Source organism: Anguilla rostrata, chromosome 1 (assembly GCF_018555375.3).
Source record: "Anguilla rostrata isolate EN2019 chromosome 1, ASM1855537v3, whole genome shotgun sequence".
Taxonomy (NCBI): domain Eukaryota; kingdom Metazoa; phylum Chordata; class Actinopteri; order Anguilliformes; family Anguillidae; genus Anguilla; species Anguilla rostrata.
In genome coordinates, this window is record NC_057933.1 from 83852406 (window position 1) to 83872424 (window position 20019).

General features: G+C 47.4%; 2 protein-coding genes and 1 non-coding gene across 5 annotated transcripts; 2 read left to right on the forward strand and 1 right to left on the reverse strand.

Moving 5' to 3' along the window:
* Positions 1 to 229: 229 nt before the first annotated feature.
* Positions 230 to 301, reverse strand: trnad-guc (transfer RNA aspartic acid (anticodon GUC)). The gene has a single exon. It is a non-coding gene; the product is annotated as a tRNA-Asp (tRNA).
* Positions 302 to 1308: 1007 nt separating this feature from the next.
* Positions 1309 to 8537, forward strand: hmgcl (3-hydroxy-3-methylglutaryl-CoA lyase). Its single transcript, XM_064312006.1, has 9 exons — positions 1309 to 1466; positions 3283 to 3366; positions 3932 to 4039; positions 4495 to 4590; positions 4912 to 5060; positions 5907 to 5970; positions 6141 to 6329; positions 6466 to 6594; positions 7216 to 8537. Exons 1-9 carry the CDS (start codon positions 1320 to 1322, stop codon positions 7315 to 7317), a joined length of 1068 nt encoding a protein of 355 aa, XP_064168076.1. The 5' UTR covers positions 1309 to 1319; the 3' UTR covers positions 7318 to 8537.
* A 254-nt stretch (positions 8538 to 8791) lies between these two features.
* On the forward strand, positions 8792 to 19685 carry gale (UDP-galactose-4-epimerase). 3 transcript variants are annotated; one of them, XM_064311462.1, is made up of 11 exons: positions 8792 to 8945; positions 11834 to 11963; positions 12267 to 12382; positions 12771 to 12884; positions 13670 to 13846; positions 14288 to 14401; positions 15723 to 15789; positions 16459 to 16544; positions 17373 to 17450; positions 17905 to 18019; positions 18497 to 19685. In XM_064311462.1, the coding sequence occupies exons 1-11, from the start codon at positions 8859 to 8861 to the stop codon at positions 18559 to 18561; spliced, it is 1149 nt and encodes a 382-aa protein (XP_064167532.1). In that variant the 5' UTR covers positions 8792 to 8858; the 3' UTR covers positions 18562 to 19685. The 3 variants fall into 3 exon arrangements, with proteins under 3 accessions (XP_064167532.1, XP_064167526.1, XP_064167519.1); XM_064311456.1 differs by having other exon boundaries at positions 8873 to 9035; positions 12270 to 12382; XM_064311449.1 differs by having other exon boundaries at positions 8874 to 9035.
* The last annotated feature ends 334 nt before the right edge of the window (positions 19686 to 20019 follow it).

Consider the following 20019-nt stretch of genomic DNA (forward strand, 5'->3'; position numbering starts at 1 on the left):
CTCACATTGTTTGGGAGGAGTTGAGTGGGGAGGTGGGGAGGTGGGGAGGTGAGCCACTCTCAACCACGCACATACAATCCTGATGTTTTTTCAATACGGATATTATGCCTGATTTTAAATGTGTGCTATTATAGTTATTGACAATACTTTGAATATATATTTGGTGGATGTGTAGTGGATATATCCCTCCGCGATAACAATGGGTGAAGAGAATAAAAGAAAAGAAGGTCTCCCCGTCGGGGAATCGAACCCCGGTCTTCCGCGTGACAGGCGGAGATACTGTCCACTATACTAACGAGGACGAACGCGGGGAGTATAGATTACGTCACTGTTTTCAAACATCTCTAGGAAACATCCATTCTGGATTTCGTTGCCGCGTTTTCCAACTGTGCGCACAACCCTGGAAACCGGACACAGTGGGGAAGTTTTCGCCAAACGAACATTTTCTTTTCGATATGTTATTGCCTTGCAGGATAAATATTCATCTGGCATGATGGTTTCAGGAGAATGGGAGCAATTTGTACGCAGGTAAGTGTACCGGCGAGTTGGCCAGATACAATAGATGGGCTGTAGCCGGTCTGTATGATGGCTACGTTCAGCCATTTAGCTCGATTGACTCGAATAATTAGTTTGCTGTTCGCTTGCCGTCTTCAGCTAGCAAGCGTTAGTTAGTTCACCCTCTAACATCCTAATATTCTAATATTAATAGTTCTCTATCTGTAACGTTATTTCATAAATGACATTAGTCTATCACTCTTACTTTATAGGTAGCAGGCACATAGCAAAATATAGTTGATAGGAAGACGACAGCGATGGATCTATAGCTATAATTATGTAATAATTATAATATGTAGTCTGACTGTCAAGTCAGAATTGGTATGAAGACGTCGCCGGCCAACTAGCTAGTCCATTTTTTAATGGTGGACAGGATGGAGTAAAAAAATTGGTCTGTATAAACATTTAAGGGCGCATCGTGGATCCAGCTAGCTGTCAAATTATGTAACATTATTATATTCTACAGAAATCTCTCCTGTTCAATGTGTAGCCTACTCAAAGTTGCTCATTTTAGTGGGAGCGGGGCTGTTGAAGCTTACCGAACTACGCTGAGTTAGGGTTAGGGTAACATTATCCACTCATTTTAAAAGTTAACTGTTATTACGGTACATTGTGTACACTCCGATCGCCACCCATCATATTTTTCAAGAATCACCCTAAAATACTCCAAATACCGAAAGGATTACCCAGTGATGTTTGACTGCACGTTTAGGCAGGCGTACTTTGATTGGTTAGTTCAACCTTTCAACGAAGACGCATGAAGCATGACGCACGACGCACAGCGTTTTTATCACGGAGTACTTCTGAACATGGCGACGTTAGTGATGCGATTGCATAGGGGTGTTTTCTTGGCTTCGGCCTTTAGTCCTCGAAACATCGCCTGGAGATCATCATCCTCGGCAGCGAGAGCTGTGAGTTAGCCAGTGTGTTAGCGGTGCTTTTAAAATTGGCCTGCGTCTCTATCTGCGTGTTAGGGACGCGTGGTTTTTGGAAGGACATTACAAGCTAGCTGGCTAGCTGCAGTCCAGCTAACTTCCTGCTGATTTATGTATCTGGATGCTACCTTGCTTGGAACAAGCCTGCATAGACTAACCTGATTTGGTTTGAAATACCCATTAGTCTTTATAGGTGGAAAACGGACTGCGGCTCTATATTTTGAAACATAATGACATAGACATGTAAAACTGTATTGTGAAATAACGCGTCTGTTTCACAGTGAGCTCTGTATTACCATTGTTTGCACGCAGTGGGTTAGTTTAGAGATCTTAAAAAGATGAGTTAAGTTTAAAGGGAAGAGAGGTGACGCTGATTGGAATGTGGTTAGTAATTTGTAAACAGTATCCATGGGAACCGCAGTGTGGGTGTCTTTTAAGGACATATTTAGGTGTATTTGGGCAAAAAATGGGGGTAGGGAATTTTATGTCTTCTGTTAATATGTAACCTGATGAAAAGGAAATAAACCTGTAGCGCCCCTGTCGGGGAATCAAACCCTATCCCAGCCTGACAGGCGGGGATACTCACCACTATACTAACGAGGACGAGCTTGAATAATATAGGCCTAGATGACCTCATTGTTTTGAAACTCCACGCAGGGTGTAGATAACTCAATTTAAGACACAGTAGGCCATTCTGTTGGTCTTTTGTGTCAACGGAATCACTTACTGTGATTATATTTTTGAAAATACACTCCAGAATGTGCCACTATATTTGTGGGATGATGCCGCGTTTAATCTGACTGTATTTCACGCCTTTTTGCTGAACTGCTAATCTGTTTTCTTTACCCATGCTGACATGTGACTGAGATTACATGCTAAGACCTGTGTCTGCACTGAGAACGTCATTCTAGACGCATGTAGGAAGATAAATCTCACGACAAAGATCGGCGACGAGCCGGATTTGGACTGTACTTACTAACTGCAGCCCGGAGGTGCGGTGCCCGTTAGAGAGTGTGGAGGTTGGACAGAATAATGGGAACACCTCACAGCGTACGGATATCGAGTATCTAATACGGTGTGAGGCAGCCCTTTGCCTTCAGCACAGCTTCAGTCCTCCTTGGAATTCTGGAGTTGGGAATTCTGACCTGTGTTGCGGGATACCGGACCGTTCTTCGGGAAGGACCGCCTCCGGTTCTTTGCGGGATGAAGGAGTTTGAAATCTACTTTGCATTCTGTGCTCCAGGACATTCCATGAAGGTTAAACGATGTTTCGATCTGGTGATTGTGGGGGCCGTGGAAGGCGTTTGACTTCGCCCTGTTGTTCTGGAAGAGGCTCTTCAGTTTGTTTGGCAGTGTGTATGGTGGTGTTTTCTTATCTTGGAAGAAGGGGACGTGTGAGAACAGTGTTTACATTGTAAGGTGCACCGGGCATTGCAAAAGGGCTTGATACTGCTCGGCTGTTATACGACCATGCGGTGCAATCATCGGACCCAGTGCTACTGCTGCCCTTGTAACTGTCATTTAGTTAGTCCCTTTTCATATGGTGTTTCTGTCATTTCCTGACAGCTGCATGTGTGTGTGTGAGTGATTGTGCTTGTGCGTTTGTGTTTCTACGTGTATGTGGGTCTTTGGTGTGTGTGTGTGTGTTTTGGTGTGTGTGTGTGTGTGTGTGAGTGATTGTGCTTGTGCGTTTGTGTTTCTGCGTGTATGTGTGTGTGTGTGTGTGTGAGTGAGAGAGTGAGTTTCTGCATGGGTGTCGAGGTCTCGATGCTCATGTTGGTGTCTTTGGCAGGTGGGCGTGTCCTCAGTGAAGCCTCTACCTGATAGGGTGAAAATCGTGGAGGTGGGGCCGAGGGATGGCCTGCAGAATGAGAAGGTGAGGAAAGACGTAAGAAGTGGAACTGGATTTAGGATGTTGAGGATCTGAACTCCATTTTATTCACCTCCTTTCTCACTCTGCATTCCCAATTGAATCTGTTACACAGTACTGTAGCCGTAAGGTTAACTGCTTCAAAATGGGCACTAGGGCTGCTTCCTAATTGAACAATCATGGTGAGTTAAAGGTGATATTTACGCATGAAGCTTTATTTGATTGAAAGAGAGCCCTTGTGGAGATTTATCTGATGCCCACAGAGTTTAAATCTAACTTGTACTATTCTATCTGTTTGTTTGATTTTATGTCTCACTATATAATATTGTATGTATTGTATGTATTTTATGTTCGGACCCCAGGAAGATTAGCTGCACACTGTGTGTTGCTAATGGGGATCCTAAATAAATAAATAAATAAATGAATGAATGCCCTGTTTTAGCTTAGCATAGAGCTTAAATCCCTGTCCTGTTTTAGCTTAGCATAGATCTTAATTCCCTGCCCTGTTTAGCTTAGCATGTTTATTTCATTAAGGTGCGGTTGTCATGGCCGCTGCTGTTGCCTCTTTCAGACCATCGTCCCGGCGGAAGTAAAGATACGGCTGATCGACATGCTTTCAGAAGCGGGACTTCCTGTCATCGAGGCAACGAGCTTTGTCTCTCCAAAGTGGGTACCTCAGGTGAGAACCCCCACCCCAGGATTTAATCAGCAATCCCACACTATAATCCCACACTGTAATCCCACACTGTAATCCCACACTATAATCCCACACTGTAATCCCACACTGTAATCCCACACTGTAATCCCACACTATAATCCCACACTGTAATCCCACACTGTAATCCCACACTGTAATCCCACACTGTAATCCCACACCGTAATCCCACACCGTAATCCCACACTATAATCCCACACTGTAATCCCACACTGTAATCCCACACTAATCCCACACTGTAATCCCACACTGTAATCCCCACTAATCCCACACTGTAATCCCAGACTAGGAAAATGTGAAACCTGATTATTTAAAAAAAGGTGTTGGAGCATAATGAAGGTTTCTGCGTGAATGAGCTCTGGCTCATTTTCATGCGGCTCTGCAGGTAAGGCTGTGGTTGTCTTTCTGTTGATTGACAGATGGCAGACCAGGTGGAGGTGATGCAGGGCATACACAGACGGCCGGGAGTGATCTACCCTGTCCTCACGCCAAACCTGCAGGGCTTCCAGGCCGCGGTGAGTGACCCCACGCGTGCGTCTGTGAATGTGCGTCTGAGAGTGTGGGTCTGTGTGTGTGAGTCTGTGAGTGCGGGTTTGTGAGTATGGGTCTGAGTGTGGGTGTGTGAGTGTATGTCTCTGTGTGTGAGTCTGTGTGTGTGCGTCTGTGAGCGTGTCTCTTCTGTAGCTGTGCAGAGCACTCAGCCCTGGTCAGTGAGTCTGCAGCAGCTGCACATTAAGTGGTACTCCTTTGCGCAGACTGTGCAGCTGAGCTCTTTCTCCCCGCCCCTCCCCTCCTCTCTCTCTCTCCCCTCCCCTCCCCTCCCTTCCCCTCCCCAGGTGAAGGCCGGTGCAGGTGAGGTGGCCATATTCGGCGCCGCCTCAGAGCTCTTCAGTAAGAAGAACATTAACTGCTCCGTGGAGGAGAGCCTGCAGCGCTTTGAGGAGGTCACCAGGGCGGCGAGAGAGGCCGGTGTACCCGTGCGAGGGTGAGGGGAAGGGGCTGGCTCATCTGGGGGGTGGGAGGGGCTGGCTCAGTCTGGGGGTGGAGGGGCTAGCTCAGTCTGGGGGTGGGAGGGCTAGCTCAGTCTGGGGTGGGAGGGGCTGGCTCAGTCTGGGGGTGGGAGGGGCTAGCTCAGTCTGGGGGTGGGAGGGCTGGCTCAGTCTGGGGGTGGGAGGGGCTGGCTCAGTGTGGGGGGTGGGAGGGGCTGCTTAGTCTGGGGGATGGGAGGGGCTGGCTCAGTCTGGGTGGGTGGGAGGGCTAGCTCAGTCTGGGGGTGGGAGGGGCTAGCTCAGTCTGGGTGGGTGGGAGGGGCTAGCTCAGTCTGGGGGGTGGTGAGGGGCTAGCTCAGTCTGGGGGGTGGGAGGGGCTGGCTCAGTCTGGGGGTGGGAGGGGCTAGCTCATTGAAGGTGGGAGGGCTAGCTCAGTCTGGGGGTGGGATGGGCTGGCTCAGTCTGGGGGTGGGAGGGGCTAGCTGTGAGGATGTGGGAGGGGCTAGCTCAGTCTGGGGGGTGGGAGGGGCTAGCTGTGAGGATGTGGGAGGGGCTGGCTCAGTCTGGGGGATGGGAGGGGCTAGCTGTGAGGATGTGGGAGGGGCTAGCTCAGTCTGGGGGAGTGGGAGGGGCTGGCTCAGTCTGGGGGAGTGGGAGGGGCTTTTGTCACTTGATTTGTCACTTCTGGGGCATATAACCACAATTTGAATCCAGTTGGCCGGACCTTTAAAAATATACCCCTCCTGTTTTATTCCTGAGGAAGCATGTTTGTTAGCATGTTTAGTAGCATATTTTTTAGCATATTCCTGAGCATATTTGGTGTGTTGACTTCCTTCTCACAGGTATGTTTCCTGTGTGCTGGGGTGCCCTTATGAAGGACAGGTATCTCCGGAAAAGGTGGCTCAGGTGTGTTTCTCTGTAAATAAAATAAAACAGTCAAATGGCGGACGTGCAGCTTGCTTTGCAGGTGGCACTGAGGTGTAAAACCCTTTAAAAAGGGGCTGTTAAAATTGCATTATATCGGAAATACACACAAGCAAAAACGTGTTAGAAGTGCTGCCCACTGCTGCCCCCAGGTGGCGAAGCGGCTGTACTCCATGGGTTGCTATGAGATCTCCCTTGGCGACACCATCGGCGTGGGAACCCCGGGGAGCATGTGCCGGATGCTGGAGGCGGTGAGCCGGGAGGTGCCGGTCCACGCCCTGGCTGTGCACTGCCACGACACCTACGGACAGGCGCTCGCCAACATCCTGGTCGCCCTGCAGGTGGGTAACCACGGCAACCGCCTCCGCAGCTCTGCTGCACTGGGAGTACTGTGTGTGTGTGTGTGTGTATATTAAAAATGTACTCTGTTGATGATGGGTGTGTGTGTGTGTGTATTAAAGCTGTGCTCTGTTGCAGATGGGGGTGTGTGTGGTGGACTCCTCCGTCGCTGGGTTGGGGGGGTGTCCGTACGCTCAGGGGGCATCGGGGAACGTGGCCACAGAGGATGTGGTGTACATGCTACAGCTGGCACCTGGGGCACTACACGTGCCGCAGACTACCGCTGCACGCTACACGCTGCACACTACACGCTGCACACTACACGCTGCACGCTACACGCTGCACACTACACGCTGCACATGACTACACGCTGCACACTACACGCTGCACGCTACACGCTACACACTACCCGCTACACGCTACACACTATACGCTGCACGCTACACGCTACGCTGCACGCTACACGCTGCACGCTACTAGCTGCACACTACACGCTCACCTACCTCTCCACCTTCCTGCCCTACTGCATACACGCACCCCACCTCCCTCCCTCTCTGCACCATCCTCCTCCCATCTTTCTCTCTCTCTCTACACCAACCACTCCCTTTTCTTCTCTCTTCTGTCCTACCCTTGTCTCACTCTCCATCTTTCTCTCTTTCACCGTCTCTCACCTTCTCTCTCTCCTCCACCACCCTATCTGCCCCCTCCCTCTCTCTCTCTCCCTCTATGCCATGTCTACAGCAGCAGTAATTCATTTTTTACTAACTGACTGTTACCATTTCATTATCCCTGCCTTCTCTTTCTCCCCCCTCTCCCCCCCCTCCCCCTCTCCCCCCTCTCCCCACCCCCCCCCTCTCTCTCTCTCTCTCTCCCCCCTCTCTCTCTCAGGGGGTAGACCTGGCTAAGCTGATGGACGCTGGAGCGTTTATCTGTCAGACACTGAACCGGAGGACCAGCTCTAAGGTGGCCCAAGCATCCTGCAAACTCTGAGCAGCCAGCAGGGGACGCTGTTTCCTGGCCCTTAGGCCTTTTTACACTCCACATTGCACTTGGGGCATGCAGCTGAAGATATTATTGTATTTCCTATCAAGATACTGTGACCCCCTAGAGATTTGGTTATGGCTGGTGTCATATTTATTTACAACTGAGCATTAATCAGAAGTCATGCAGGTCTGGATTGTGTTTTGACTGATTGTGACTGAATCCCTAACCATTCTGAATCATTAAGAGCATATTGCGGCAGATTTAGAGACCGAGTGAAAGACTCTGCAACTGCAGATGAATATTCACCAGTCAGGACCTGGCCTTGAATGTTCAGTGTTAAAACAGCAGAAATGGTGTGAAATGAAGTGTGTGTGTTGTCCTGGAAGTGGAGTTGGAACACCCCAATGGAAACGGTGCCTTAGATTCATCATCTCTTACACTGGGTTTGAACTCTGACCTCTTGCACAGGTAATTTTTATAATAATTAAAAGGGTTTGTGGTCTCTCTCAGTCATATGTGTGAGTGTGGCGGTGCTGCCACTGTGATTATGGGGCATTCTTAATAATTCTTAATTTTTCTTCAAATCTCAAGTTTTTGTCCATCTTGCAAGATGAAAGAATCATGCATAAGACGTTGTAATTAAAGAAGAAACCAGCGTCATCCCGTATTTTTAATAGACATAAGAAAGGTATTTCATGTATTACATACTTTATAATGTATGTATGTTTAAACTGATCTATGGAGAGTTCTTCTGGATCTGCGGAGGCATTGTCGCCCCTGCGCTGCTGTATTAAGTTTGTCCGCTCAAACAGTGTGGCCCGGTACAACCACTAGGCTATGGCGAGGTTAAATACGACGTTTAAAAAGATACATGTTTTTTTTTTTTTTTTTTAACAGTAATTATGTTGAAATGCGCTTCTGTCAGGGTGTTTTTTGCTTGATGCAAATGGGTCTAAATTGTGAACTCTAAGTTGTTAGTGGGCGAAGCACGAACCCTTCTGCGTAATTCCTGCTTTGTCTCGTGCCTTGTAGAATTGATGAATAAAGATATGTCTGTACCATGGGGAAGGAGTTATACCGCAGTTTGGTGGTTGGAATTAAACTTTTGTTTCCGTTTATATTCAGTTTTGATTTCCTTAATGTCTGACATTTAAAAAAATCTTTTGTGCGTGTCCTTGAATTGAGACGATCTTTTTCTTTGTATTTATTAAACGATTATTCAAATACGTGCTTGGTTGTGCGGAGATGTGTTTATTGTAGACCTATCTGACGCCAAGTCAATTAACGTGACCTTGCAATGAAAAATAATAATTGTCGTTAGAGTTTTGTAAATTCTGTCCAGTTTCTAGGAAAACGACATGGATAAATTACAACGGATTAAAACGGCAATCGGGGACACTTTTCACTCTTAAATTAATCGAAATTAATCTGGGTAAAGAAAAAGTTTAACAGTTAAGACTTGTGTACAACGCGGTTACAATGGGAGTGTCCCGTGATTTTTGACGTAACGACCGACAGTTGTCCAATCATTGTGCCACTTCCTGGTCATGAAAATCACGCCCCCCTCCACGTTTCATCCGACCAGGAAGCCGGGGAGTCCTGCTGAAGGGACGGTAGTCGAAGCCGACAGTCTTGTAAGAATTTATTTCTCCTTACGCGAAGCACACGACACAGACCTTTCCACTGAGGAGAGACGACGACAATCTTCCTGCACGGGAAATAAAGTAGGGTTCCCTTTTTACCCACTGATCGAACGACAGACAGCTAGGTAACATTAGCTGCTCCAGTTCGCTAGAATGAATTAGATCATTGTAAGATTTTGATAGCTAAATACCTGTGTAGCGCATCGCAGTACTGTATGTAGATAGCTTGTAACCCATAGACTGTTTAACTGCAAAAATGCAAACTAAAACGAAGCTGTTAGACTAGAGATATTTACCAGGCACAGACACTACGCGTGAGTGGCTCAATATAATTTCTGAGTGACAGAGGCTTAGGTTAACGTCATTTGATTCGTCGATTCATTCATTCACGGATTCGTTCATTGATATTACTCTATTTTAACTGGCTAATAGTTTGCTCATTTTTTAAAATTTACTTTTTCATTTTTAGCGGAACCTAAAGTTGAAATTGACTGTACACGGGAGCTATGTGGTATATGGTGTGATTTACGATGGTCAGATAAAAACACAATAATTAAGAGCCAACACTATGAAGGCTTTCATTTAATGAATGTCTCCAAATAGCCTAATACATTTGCGTCTTTGGCTTACTTGGTTATTGTGATCTGATGTTATAAACGTTCATTAATTCTTTTGAATAATGACGACAATTGCACGCTCAATCCCTAGGGGGCGGTGATCTGCTGTAGTCCACTCTATATCTCGTCTCGTGATTCATTTCTGACGATGTATAGTAGAAAACCACCAGTGATGCGCGGTTACGGTTTATGACACGTAAGCATGTCACATGAGCGCGAAGGGACGTCATACCTTTTAAAACTGCTAAGCAAGCAGCCTACGAAGCTCAGCTTCAAACTTTTCCGAACACTCCGAACACTGTATGTAGCTCACCTTAAAGTGGGCCAGGATTCGGAATTCAAAAGTTATTTGAGACTATAGCTTATACTTTTTTATTTATAAATTTCTTTTTCGGGATCAGTGGTTTCGTTTGTATTCTGGTAGTACAGGTGTGGGTGGTGATGAGGTGGCGCGTGTGGACAAAAGGGGGCGGAGGTGTGGGCGTCAGTTATGTTGGCAGGTATTTTTCATTTCCTCAAACTGGCCTGGCCACTTCCTCATAGGTGGCAGGAAGTCTACCTGCTTGAAGCAGAGCTCATTATTGTGGGTGTGGCCCATCAGCGTCTGTCCAGTGAGCTGCCAGTGAGATGGATGAGTGACAGTGTTTTCATCTGGCTAAGAGTAACACATTCTGGTGAAAGTGTCCCCCATGGACATGGGGGGGGGGGGGTGTAAGTTTATGTTACGTGTTGAACTTTGTCCTCGGATATCAAACTGTGAGCGGCTTGTGTTTGACAGGATAGTCTGTGTTTGACTTTCCCCTTCTCTTTGGCCTCTACACACACGCGCACACACTCATACGCACAGAGACCCACATGCACGGACTGCTCTGTGGACAATTAAATCTAAGATTTTTCTAGACTGCAGGGGGGTGTTGAGGGAGTTGAAGTGCGTGGCAATATAGACCCACTCTGTCTGTGTTCAGTCTCCCGTTCTGCCTCTCTCTCCCTCTCTCCCTCTCTCCCTCTCCCCCTCTCTTGCTTCACCCTCTTCCTCTCTCCCTCCCTCCCTTCCCCCCTCTCTGTTTCTGTCTTTCTCTAATATAGAGAGTGGGACCCAGTGTAGTTTGATATTTAGGTTTGTGCTGAGTAAACGCTGGTTTCTTCCCATCTGCCACAGGGAGTTTTTCCTTGCCACCGTTGCCTTAGGCTTGCTCCTGTGGGGGTTTAGGCCAGGGTTGTCTGTGAAGTGTATTGTGACAACTGCTGTAAAATACGCTGTACAAATAAAATTTGATGATTGATTGGTGTGCATGCTGTTAAATGTTAGATAAGTGGTCCCCTAGTGAAGCCCCCCTCCATCCGGTCAACACTAGAACAGAGTTTTACGGGTTCCTTTCAGACGCAAACACTAGACCCAGCGGTGAGTGCTGCTCTTGGGCTGGTCTGTGCTGCTCTTGGGCTGGTCTGTGCTGCAGAGTCCCCCGCTCAGTACTGACTGACTGAACGTGTCCCTGAAGAGGTTCCCTTCATAATGCAGCGTGCTAGGCTACATCTCATAAGCATTTATGCTGCCCCCTATTGGTTGATTCTTTCACACTGACACCCCTGGACCTCAGTGTGGGGGACTGTGCTGTGGTGTGTTGGTGATGTAGTGTGTGATGGCGATGTAGTATGTAGGTGATGTAGTGTGATGGTGATGTAGCATGTAGGTGATGTAGTGTGTTGGTGATGTAGTGTGTTGGTGATGTAGTGTATTGGTGATGTATTGTGTAGGTGATGCAGTGTGTTGGTGATGTATTGTGATGGTGATGTAATTTGTTGATGTATTGGTGATGCAGTGTGTTGGTGGTGTGGTATGATGGTGATGTAGTGTGTTGGTGATGTAGTGTGTAGGTGATGTAGTGTGTAGGTGATGTAGTGTGTTGGTGATGTAGTGTGTAGGAGATGCAGTGTGTTGGTGATGTAGTATGATGTTGATGTAGTGTGTAGGTGATGTATTGTATTGGTGATGTAGTGTGTTGGTGATGTATTGTGATGGTGATGTAATTTGTTGATGTATTGGTGATGCAGTGTGTTGGTGATGTGGTATGATGGTGATGTGGTATGATGGTGATGTAGTTTGTTGGTGATGTAGTGTGTAGGAGATGTAGTATGATGGTGATGTAGTGTGTAGGTGATGTATTGTATTGGTGATGTAGTGTGTAGGAGATGCAGTGTGTTGGTGATGTAGTATGATGGTGATGTAGTGTGTAGGTGATGTAGTGTGTTCCTCTCCCGCAGGTGTGTGGAATGGCGCAGAAGGTTCTGGTAACGGGCGGGGCGGGGTACATTGGCAGTCACTGTGTGGTGGAGCTGATTGAGGCGGGGTACTACCCCGTCGTCGTGGACAACTTCAGCAACGCAGTCCGAGGTGAGAACACTTCTATACTGCTTATTTATTTAGTTGTCCATCATTTTTTGTATATTTGTATTTATTGCAAATGAGGTGTGTGTGTGCATGCATATCTGTGTATGCATGTGTGCACGTGTGTGCGTTGTTGTGATGTATGTGTGTATGTGCGTGTGGTTGTGTGTGCATGTGCGTGCATTTGGATGTGTGTGTGTGCGCGCATGCGTGTTAGTTGTGACGGTTTGGGATTGGGGAGTATGGGGGGTGTAGTTTTTGGGGCACCGTGCTGGTGGCAGTTGTAGTCTCTAGTTTCTCTCTCTTAAGGAGAAGGGAATTTTCCGGAGAGTCTGAGGAGGATAGAGAAGTTTCTGGGCACCAGCATCGAATTCCAAGAGCTGGACCTGCTGGACAAACCCGGCCTGGAGAAGCTCTTCCAGAAGGTCAGAGGTCAACATCACAACGTCTGTCTCCATATCCCAGTGTGGGTGTGTCCCAAGACTTTTAAATTCCTCACCTCCTTTCCTCCAGTCTCCCACTACCACTTGTCTCCTACCTGGAAGTATACGCAGGAAAGGAGAGAAGGAAGGAGGCGTGAAGAGAACTGGGACAGCTTCGCTGGTCTCCTCCGATATTGGGACACTGGAGGGAGGGAGGGAGGGAGGACACAAAGATCCATTTCCGGGGCACGGGGGAGACGAGGTGGTAGTGGAGGAAAGGAAGATGCATTTTTTGAGTATTGGGACACACCATGTTCATCTGTCCTTTGCAACTGTTCACCTCACAAACAATGTCACCCCTGACTGTCTGTCTGTCCGTCTGTCTGTGCAGCACAAGTTCTCTGCAGTGATGCACTTTGCGGGTCTGAAGGCAGTCGGGGAGTCTGTGGAACACCCCCTGCGGTACTACCGGGTCAACCTGACCGCGACCTTGAACCTGCTGGAGGTCAGTGAGAACGCACGCCTGCACTGGTGAATGAGCTCCACGCTGGTCCATGCCTTAATCCCATGTTGCTTGTGCATTTTCTGGGGCTGCTGTTTATATCAGTGTTCCTCAGCCCTGGTCCTGGAGACCCACTGTGTGTGTGCTGGTTTGTGTCATAGCCAATCTCTTAATCAGTTAAGGTTGTTTAAAAATAGTACTACCATAATTGTGCAGTTAAACTCATTTTAATACAATGGACTTGTTGCCCTTGGCTAGTAACAAGTTTAAACTGATTTCACCTGTCAGTTTTGTAACTGAATTGATTAAAAGTGAACCTCTTTCAACTGGAACTGTTTGCCATTTAGTACATACAGCGCAGTAAACAAAAATTGGTATGACTGATTGAAATTATTCATTTTTAAGGGCATAATGACAATTTCTGGCATACTGCTGATTTAAGTCGGTAGTGTCATGTAAAAATGTCAAATTACGAACAATTTGTGTCTGATTAAGACCAATTAGCAGCTCACTGCAACAGAGAGCTTGTTACTACGGTTGGAACCAGAGTACACTGTGGGTGCCCAGGACCAGGGTTGAGGAACACTGCTTTATATGTTTGTGTGGACTTACGTAGCTTACGCAACTTATGCAGCTAAACGCATTAGCATGTGTCTGAGATATTGAACATGGAAATATAACTATGTCTGTGATATCCGAGTTGGCTGTTGATGTGTCTGTGTGTGTGTGTGTGTGTGTGCGTGTGTGTGTGTGTGTGCGCGCGTGTGTGTGTCCGTCCTGTCTCCCAGGTGATGCAGGGTCACGGGGTTCACAGTATCGTGTTCAGCAGCTCCGCCACGGTTTACGGGGACCCCCAGCGGCTGCCCATCGATGAGGAGCACCCGGCCGGGGGGTGCACCAACCCGTACGGCAAAACCAAGTTCTTCATCGAGGAGATAATCCAGGACCAGTGTCACGCAGAGAAGGTAGCCAATCACTGCTGCTCACAACACACAGCTCCTCCCACAACACACAGCTCCTCCCACAACACATGGCCCCTCCCACAACACAGAGCCCCTCCCACAACACACTGCTCCTCCCACAACACACGGCCCCGCCCACAACACACGGCTCCTCCCACAACACAGAGCCCCTCCCACAACACACAGCCCTGCCCACAACACAGAGCCCCTCCCACAACACACGGCTCCTCCCACAACACAGAGCCCCTCCCACAACACACAGCCCGCCCCCAACACACAGCCCTGCCCACAACACACAGCCTCTCCCACAACACTCAGTTCAACCCATAAATATGTACTCTGGTTTGCAGTGGTTTTTTGGACTAACCTGTGCATGTATGGGTGTGTGTGTGTGTGTATGTGTCTGTGTGCATGCGTGTGCGTGTATGCGCATGTTAATAACAGGACTGGAGCGCTGTGCTTCTGCGATACTTTAATCCCATTGGTGCTCACGCTTCAGGAGAAATCGGGGAAGACCCCCAGGGGATCCCCAACAATCTGATGCCTTATGTTGCCCAGGTAACAGCTGACAGTTTTTTTTGGGGGGGGATTGGGTTGGTTTTTGCTGTTTTATTCATGTTTATTCCACTGAGTTGACTTGACTGTGTTTTGTACTTTCATAGGTAACTTTCTCATGAGTCAATACAGACAGTCTGTAGAGAAAACAGTCTGTTTTGGAAGGTTAAAGATGTAATGATGTTCTGGAAGGTTAAAGATGAGAGTGTTCTGGAAGGTTAAAGATGAGACTGTTCTGGAAGGTTAAAGATGAAATGTTCTGGAAGGTTAAAGATGAGACGTTGTTCTGGAAGGTTAAAGACGAAACGTTGTTCTGGAAGGTTAAAGACGAAACGTTGTTCTGGAAGGTTAAAAATGAAACGTTGTTCTGGAAGGTTAAAGATGAAACGTTGTTCTGGAAGGTTAAAGATGAAACGTTCTGGAAGGTTAAAGATGAAACAGTGTTCTGGAAGGTTAAAGATGAAACAGTGTTCTGGAAGGTTAAAGATGAGACTGCTCTGGAAGGTTAAAGATGAAACAGTGTTCAGGAAGGTTAAAGGTGAGACTGTTCTGGAAGGTTAAAGATGAGACTGTTCTGGAAGGTTAAAGATGAAACGTTGTTCTGGAAGGTTAAAGATGAAACAGTGTTCTGGAAGGTTAAAGATGAAACAGTGTTCTGGAAGGTTAAGGATGAGACAGTGTTCTGGAAGGTTAAAGATGAGACAGTGTTCTGGAAGGTTAAGGATGAGACTGTTCTGGAAGGTTAAAGATGAGACAGTGTTCTGGAAGGTTAAGGATGAGACAGTGTTCTGGAAGGTTAAAGATGTGACAGTGTTCTGGAAGGTTAAAGATGAGACAGTGTTCTGGAAGGTTAAAGATGAGACAGTGTTCTGGAAGGTTAAGGATGAGACAGTGTTCTGGAAGGTTAAAGATGAGACAGTGTTCTGGAAGGTTAAAGATGAGACAGTGTTCTGGAAGGTTAAAGATGAGACTGTTCTGGAAGGTTAAAGATGAGACAGTGTTCTGGAAGGTTAAAGATGAGACTGTTCTGGAAGGTTAAAGATGAGACTGTTCTGGAAGGTTAAGGATGAGACTGTTCTGGAAGGTTAAAGATGAGACAGTGTTCTGGAAGGTTAAAGATGAGACTGTTCTGGAAGGTTAAAGATGAGACAGTGTTCTGGAAGGTTAAAGATGAGACTGTTCTGGAAGGTTAAAGATGAGACTGTTCTGGAAGGTTAAGGATGAGACAGTGTTCTGGAAGGTTAAGGATGAGACTGTTCTGGAAGGTTAAGGATGAAACAGTGTTCTGATGGGTCACTGCACTCTTGCTCTTTGACCCTGTCAGGTGGCTGTTGGGAGGAGAGACCAGCTCAACGTGTTCGGGAACGATTACAACACTCCTGATGGAACAGGTATGAGCGCGCACGAGTGTGTGTGTGTGCGCGCGCGTGTCTGTGTGTGTGTGTGTGTGAGTGTGTGAGTGTGTGTGTGTGAGTGTGCGAGTGTATGTGCGTGCGTGTCTGTGTGTGCTTGTGCGCGCGTGTGTGTGTGTGCATTTGTGTGAGTGTGCGGTGTGTGAGTGTATGTGCGTGCGTGTCTGTGTGTGTGTGTGTGCTTGTGCGCGCGCGTGTGTGTGTGTGCGCGTGTGTGTGAATATGTGGTGTGTTTGAGCGTGTGTGCGCGTGAGTGTGTATGTCATATATGTATATATGCAGTGTGTGTGTATATATATATATATATATATATATACACACACACACACTGCAGTCCTTGCGTATTTGGACAGATGAGAGGAGGATGAGCTGTAGTTCCAGCCGGGTTGGCTGGGTATGGGTGTTAAATCACAGCGGTCACTCTGCACTTCAGCCTGATGACGTGTTTGAGGAGTTAGTTTCCTCTTCCTGTGTTCCAGTGGCACCAGCCTCAGAGACAGATCATCATCCCCTGCTCCTAACCTGCTCTCCCTCTCTCTCTACCCTCTCTCTCTCTACTCTCCTCTCTCCCCCTCTTTCTCTCTCTCCCCACTTCTCTCTTTCTCTCTCCCCTCCCCCCTCCCTTTCCCCCCTCTTTCTCTCTCTCAGGAGTGAGGGATTATATCCATGTGGTGGACTTGGCTAAGGGACACATCGCCGCTCTCAGGAAGCTGAAGGACTGCTGTGGTTGTAAGGTAGACCTCCCTCTTCATCTCTCCATCCCTCCTCTTCATCTCTCTATCTCTCCTCTTTATCTATCCATCCCTCCTCTTTATCTATCATCCCTCATCTTCATCTCTCCATCTCTCCTCTTCATCTATCCATCTCTCCTCTTCATCTGTCCATCCCTCCTCTTTAACTAGCATCCCTCCTCTATCCCTCCTATTTTCTGTCATCCCTCCTCTATTCCTCCTCTTCATCTATCAATCCCTCCTAGTTATCTATATATATTAATTCCTCTCTCCTCTGTCTTCTTTTCTGTATGTTGGTGTTTACTCCCTTTATTCTCTCTCCCTCTGCCTCCCTCCTTCCCTCCCTCCCTCTCTCACACACTGTCCCAAACCCTGTCCTGTTTCTCCCTGATCATGTCTGACCACCACTAGGGGGTGTTGTTGGCCTGCCTCTGCTATTATTACCGTCCCTTTGGCTTATATTGTCTCAGACTCAAATGAAATCATTCTACATTCATAAGCATTTTCACACCAGTAAAATTAAATATATATTTCACCAATATACACAACACAGTTCTCCTTTCATATGGTCATATTTTTCGCCTGGTGAAATGTTTTGTTAAATACTCTTCGGGATCTGAGTGTTTTCAAACTTTGCTTACTATGTGTAATTATGCCCAACTGTAGTTTGGCCCTCATTGCTGTGTTTGGTCTCTCTCTCTCCCCTTCTCAATCTATCTCTCTCCCTCTCTTTCAATCTCTCTCTCTCCCATTCAATCTATCTCTCTCCCTCTCTCTCTCCCCCCCTCTCCCTCTCTCTCCATCTCCCCGTCTCTCGCCCTCTCTCTGTAGGTGTATAACCTGGGCACAGGTACCGGTTACTCAGTGCTGCAGATGGTGAAGGCCATGGAGAAAGCCTCAGGGAGGGAGGTGAGTTAACAGCGCCCCCTGGCTGTGTGGAGGACTCGAGGGCTCAGACGGTTACACACCGCATTGCTGTTGCAGTGTGTCTGGATAAGGACACGCAGTAGGTCAGGGATCTCAAACTCAGATCCTGCAGGGCTGTGGTGTTAGGGTTTTAGTGTGTTAGGCAGTTTCTCATGTCCTTCTGCGCTTAAGTGCGCCAAAGAATCTGCATAGGTCTGCAAGGCCTAATCTGGCTGCAGATTGAAAGGAAATCACAGAAACGAGCAGACACAGCGCCCCCTCTAGGATTGGAGTTAAACCTGCAGACACTGCGGCCCCTCCAGGACTGGAGTTAAACCTGCAGACACTGCGGCCCCTCCAGGACTGGAGTTAAACCCGCAGACACTGCGGCCCTCCAGGACCTGTTTCCCCCTGGCCGATCTGTGTCCTCATGCTGGGGCGGGGGTGTTTTGCACAGATCCGGTACAGGATCGCCCCGAGGAGAGGGGGGGACATCGCCTCCTGCTACGCTGACCCCCGCCTGGCTGAGAAGGAGCTGGGGTGGAAGGCCAACTTCGGACTGGAGAGGATGTGTGAGTACACCATGTGATCAACCTGGGTCATGTGACCTGCGCACTGTGTGTGTGTGTGTGCACGTGTCTGTGTGTGCGTCTGTGTGCATGTGTACACGTGTCTGTGTGTGCGTGTGTGTGTGTGTTCATGTGCGTGTGTGTGTATATGTGTGCATGCATGTGTGTGAGTGTGTGTGTGTGTGTGTGCGTGTATGTGTGTGTGAGTGTGTGTGAGTGTGTGTGAGTGTGAGTGTGTGAGTGTGTGAGTGTGTGTGTGTGAGTGTGTGTTTGTGTATATGTGAGTGTGTGTGTATGTGTGAGTGTGAGTGTGAGTGCGAGTGCGAGTGCGAGTGCGAGTGCGAGTGCGAGTGCGAGTGCGAGTGCGAGTGCGAGTGCGAGTGCGAGTGCGAGTGTTTTCTTGGTATGCACTGCCCTACCAGTATTTGAATCTATTCAGCAGACCTGGTAAAAACGGCTTTTTGGTTTTTATTCCCGCAGGTGAGGACCTGTGGCGTTGGCAATCCCAGAATCCCACAGGGTTCAGCAATGGCCCGGCGTCCTGAAGATGCAGCCGCCTACCTCGCTGGTCACTGATCACATGACCAGCCAGGCGAACACGAAGTCGGGCCAAAACCAATCCTGAAAAAATTCTTATTCTTTTAATAGAAAATATGGGTTCATTCCAGGGGGGAAGGGCGTGTGTGTGTGCATCTGTGTGTGTGAGTGTGTGAGTGTGTGCCTGAGCGTGTGCATGTGCACATGTGTGTATGTGTGTGTATGTGTGTTTACATCCACACACACATCTGCATATTTAAGTAGGAAGGAAATTTGAAGATAAAAATGATTTATCTTGGGTCTTGTTTTTAATTTTCTTTCCTTCTAGCTAAATTTGAAAATCAATTGTTTTCCATCTCTCTCTCTCCCTATTTTTCTTTGTGCCCTTCATTACCTTCCTATCGTACACTGATGACACTTTTGTTTTTTATACCGTGGCTTGAATTAAATATTCAGTTCTGATCCTTTTTTTAAATTTTATTTCTGATCTTTTTATTTTCTCCATTTGCACCACCAAGTGCCTAATGTAAATCATTCTGCCTAAAGTTTAGAGTTCTGTTTTTCCATAAACAAGGCAACATTAACACAGGAACAGAAGATGACTCAACGCGCGCTGCCTGACTCTACCTCTCAGGTGTTCAGGTGGTCTGGCAGCGGGCTTTTGGCTCGGCAGCCTGTGAATTGTGTGAGGAATCCTTGCGGACTGAACTCATAGGATAATACCAAACTAAAATAGACACCCTCTCATTTCATCACCACCTGCCATCGCTCAAGATCCAAAAGATAAAAACCTGTGCCCGGTGAAATGAAGTCTGCAGCCAGCTGCTCGCTAGTTACCAACACTCTACTCACGAAGCAGATATGTACATTGTTTTAGTTTTGTACTTGATTAAAAGTTTAACGTATACTTTTATTTTAAATGTTGTGCGTGTATGTGATCGTAGTCGTGGTTTGAGAGATATAAAACGCATTTCTGAGGATGTGTGGCACTTCAGGCCAGGCAGCCGTTGGCTGTTTCGCCACCCTTACAGTGCCGTGTGAATGTGCTGCAGATCTGGTTCCTATCTCGCCTCTAGGCTCAAATCCCTTGTAAAGAATCTGAGGACCTTTGATTAAAGTCTGTTTACTAAGAGCAGCGTGTGGTTTATTTACTGGAAACGTGTGATGCTGAAAACAGAGTGGAGGAGCTGAGCGGAGGAGAGGTCTGAGATTATTCTGTTTCTAGAATAACGGACATTTTGTGCTCCAGTGCTGAGACAAGCCGCTTATCTGTTTAAACTCGCTGTGGCGCACATGAATGGAGTCTTCAGGTTAGGTCCTGAAATAGAACCTGGGTTGTAAAAACCTTTTTAAAAAAAAAAAAAAAAAAAAAGCTTTTCCAGAATAGGCACACGGGTAAAGCAAAGTCTAAACCTCACAGCTTATGAATGCTTGTAAGTCTCAAAAATAGAGGACTTTGTGATTAC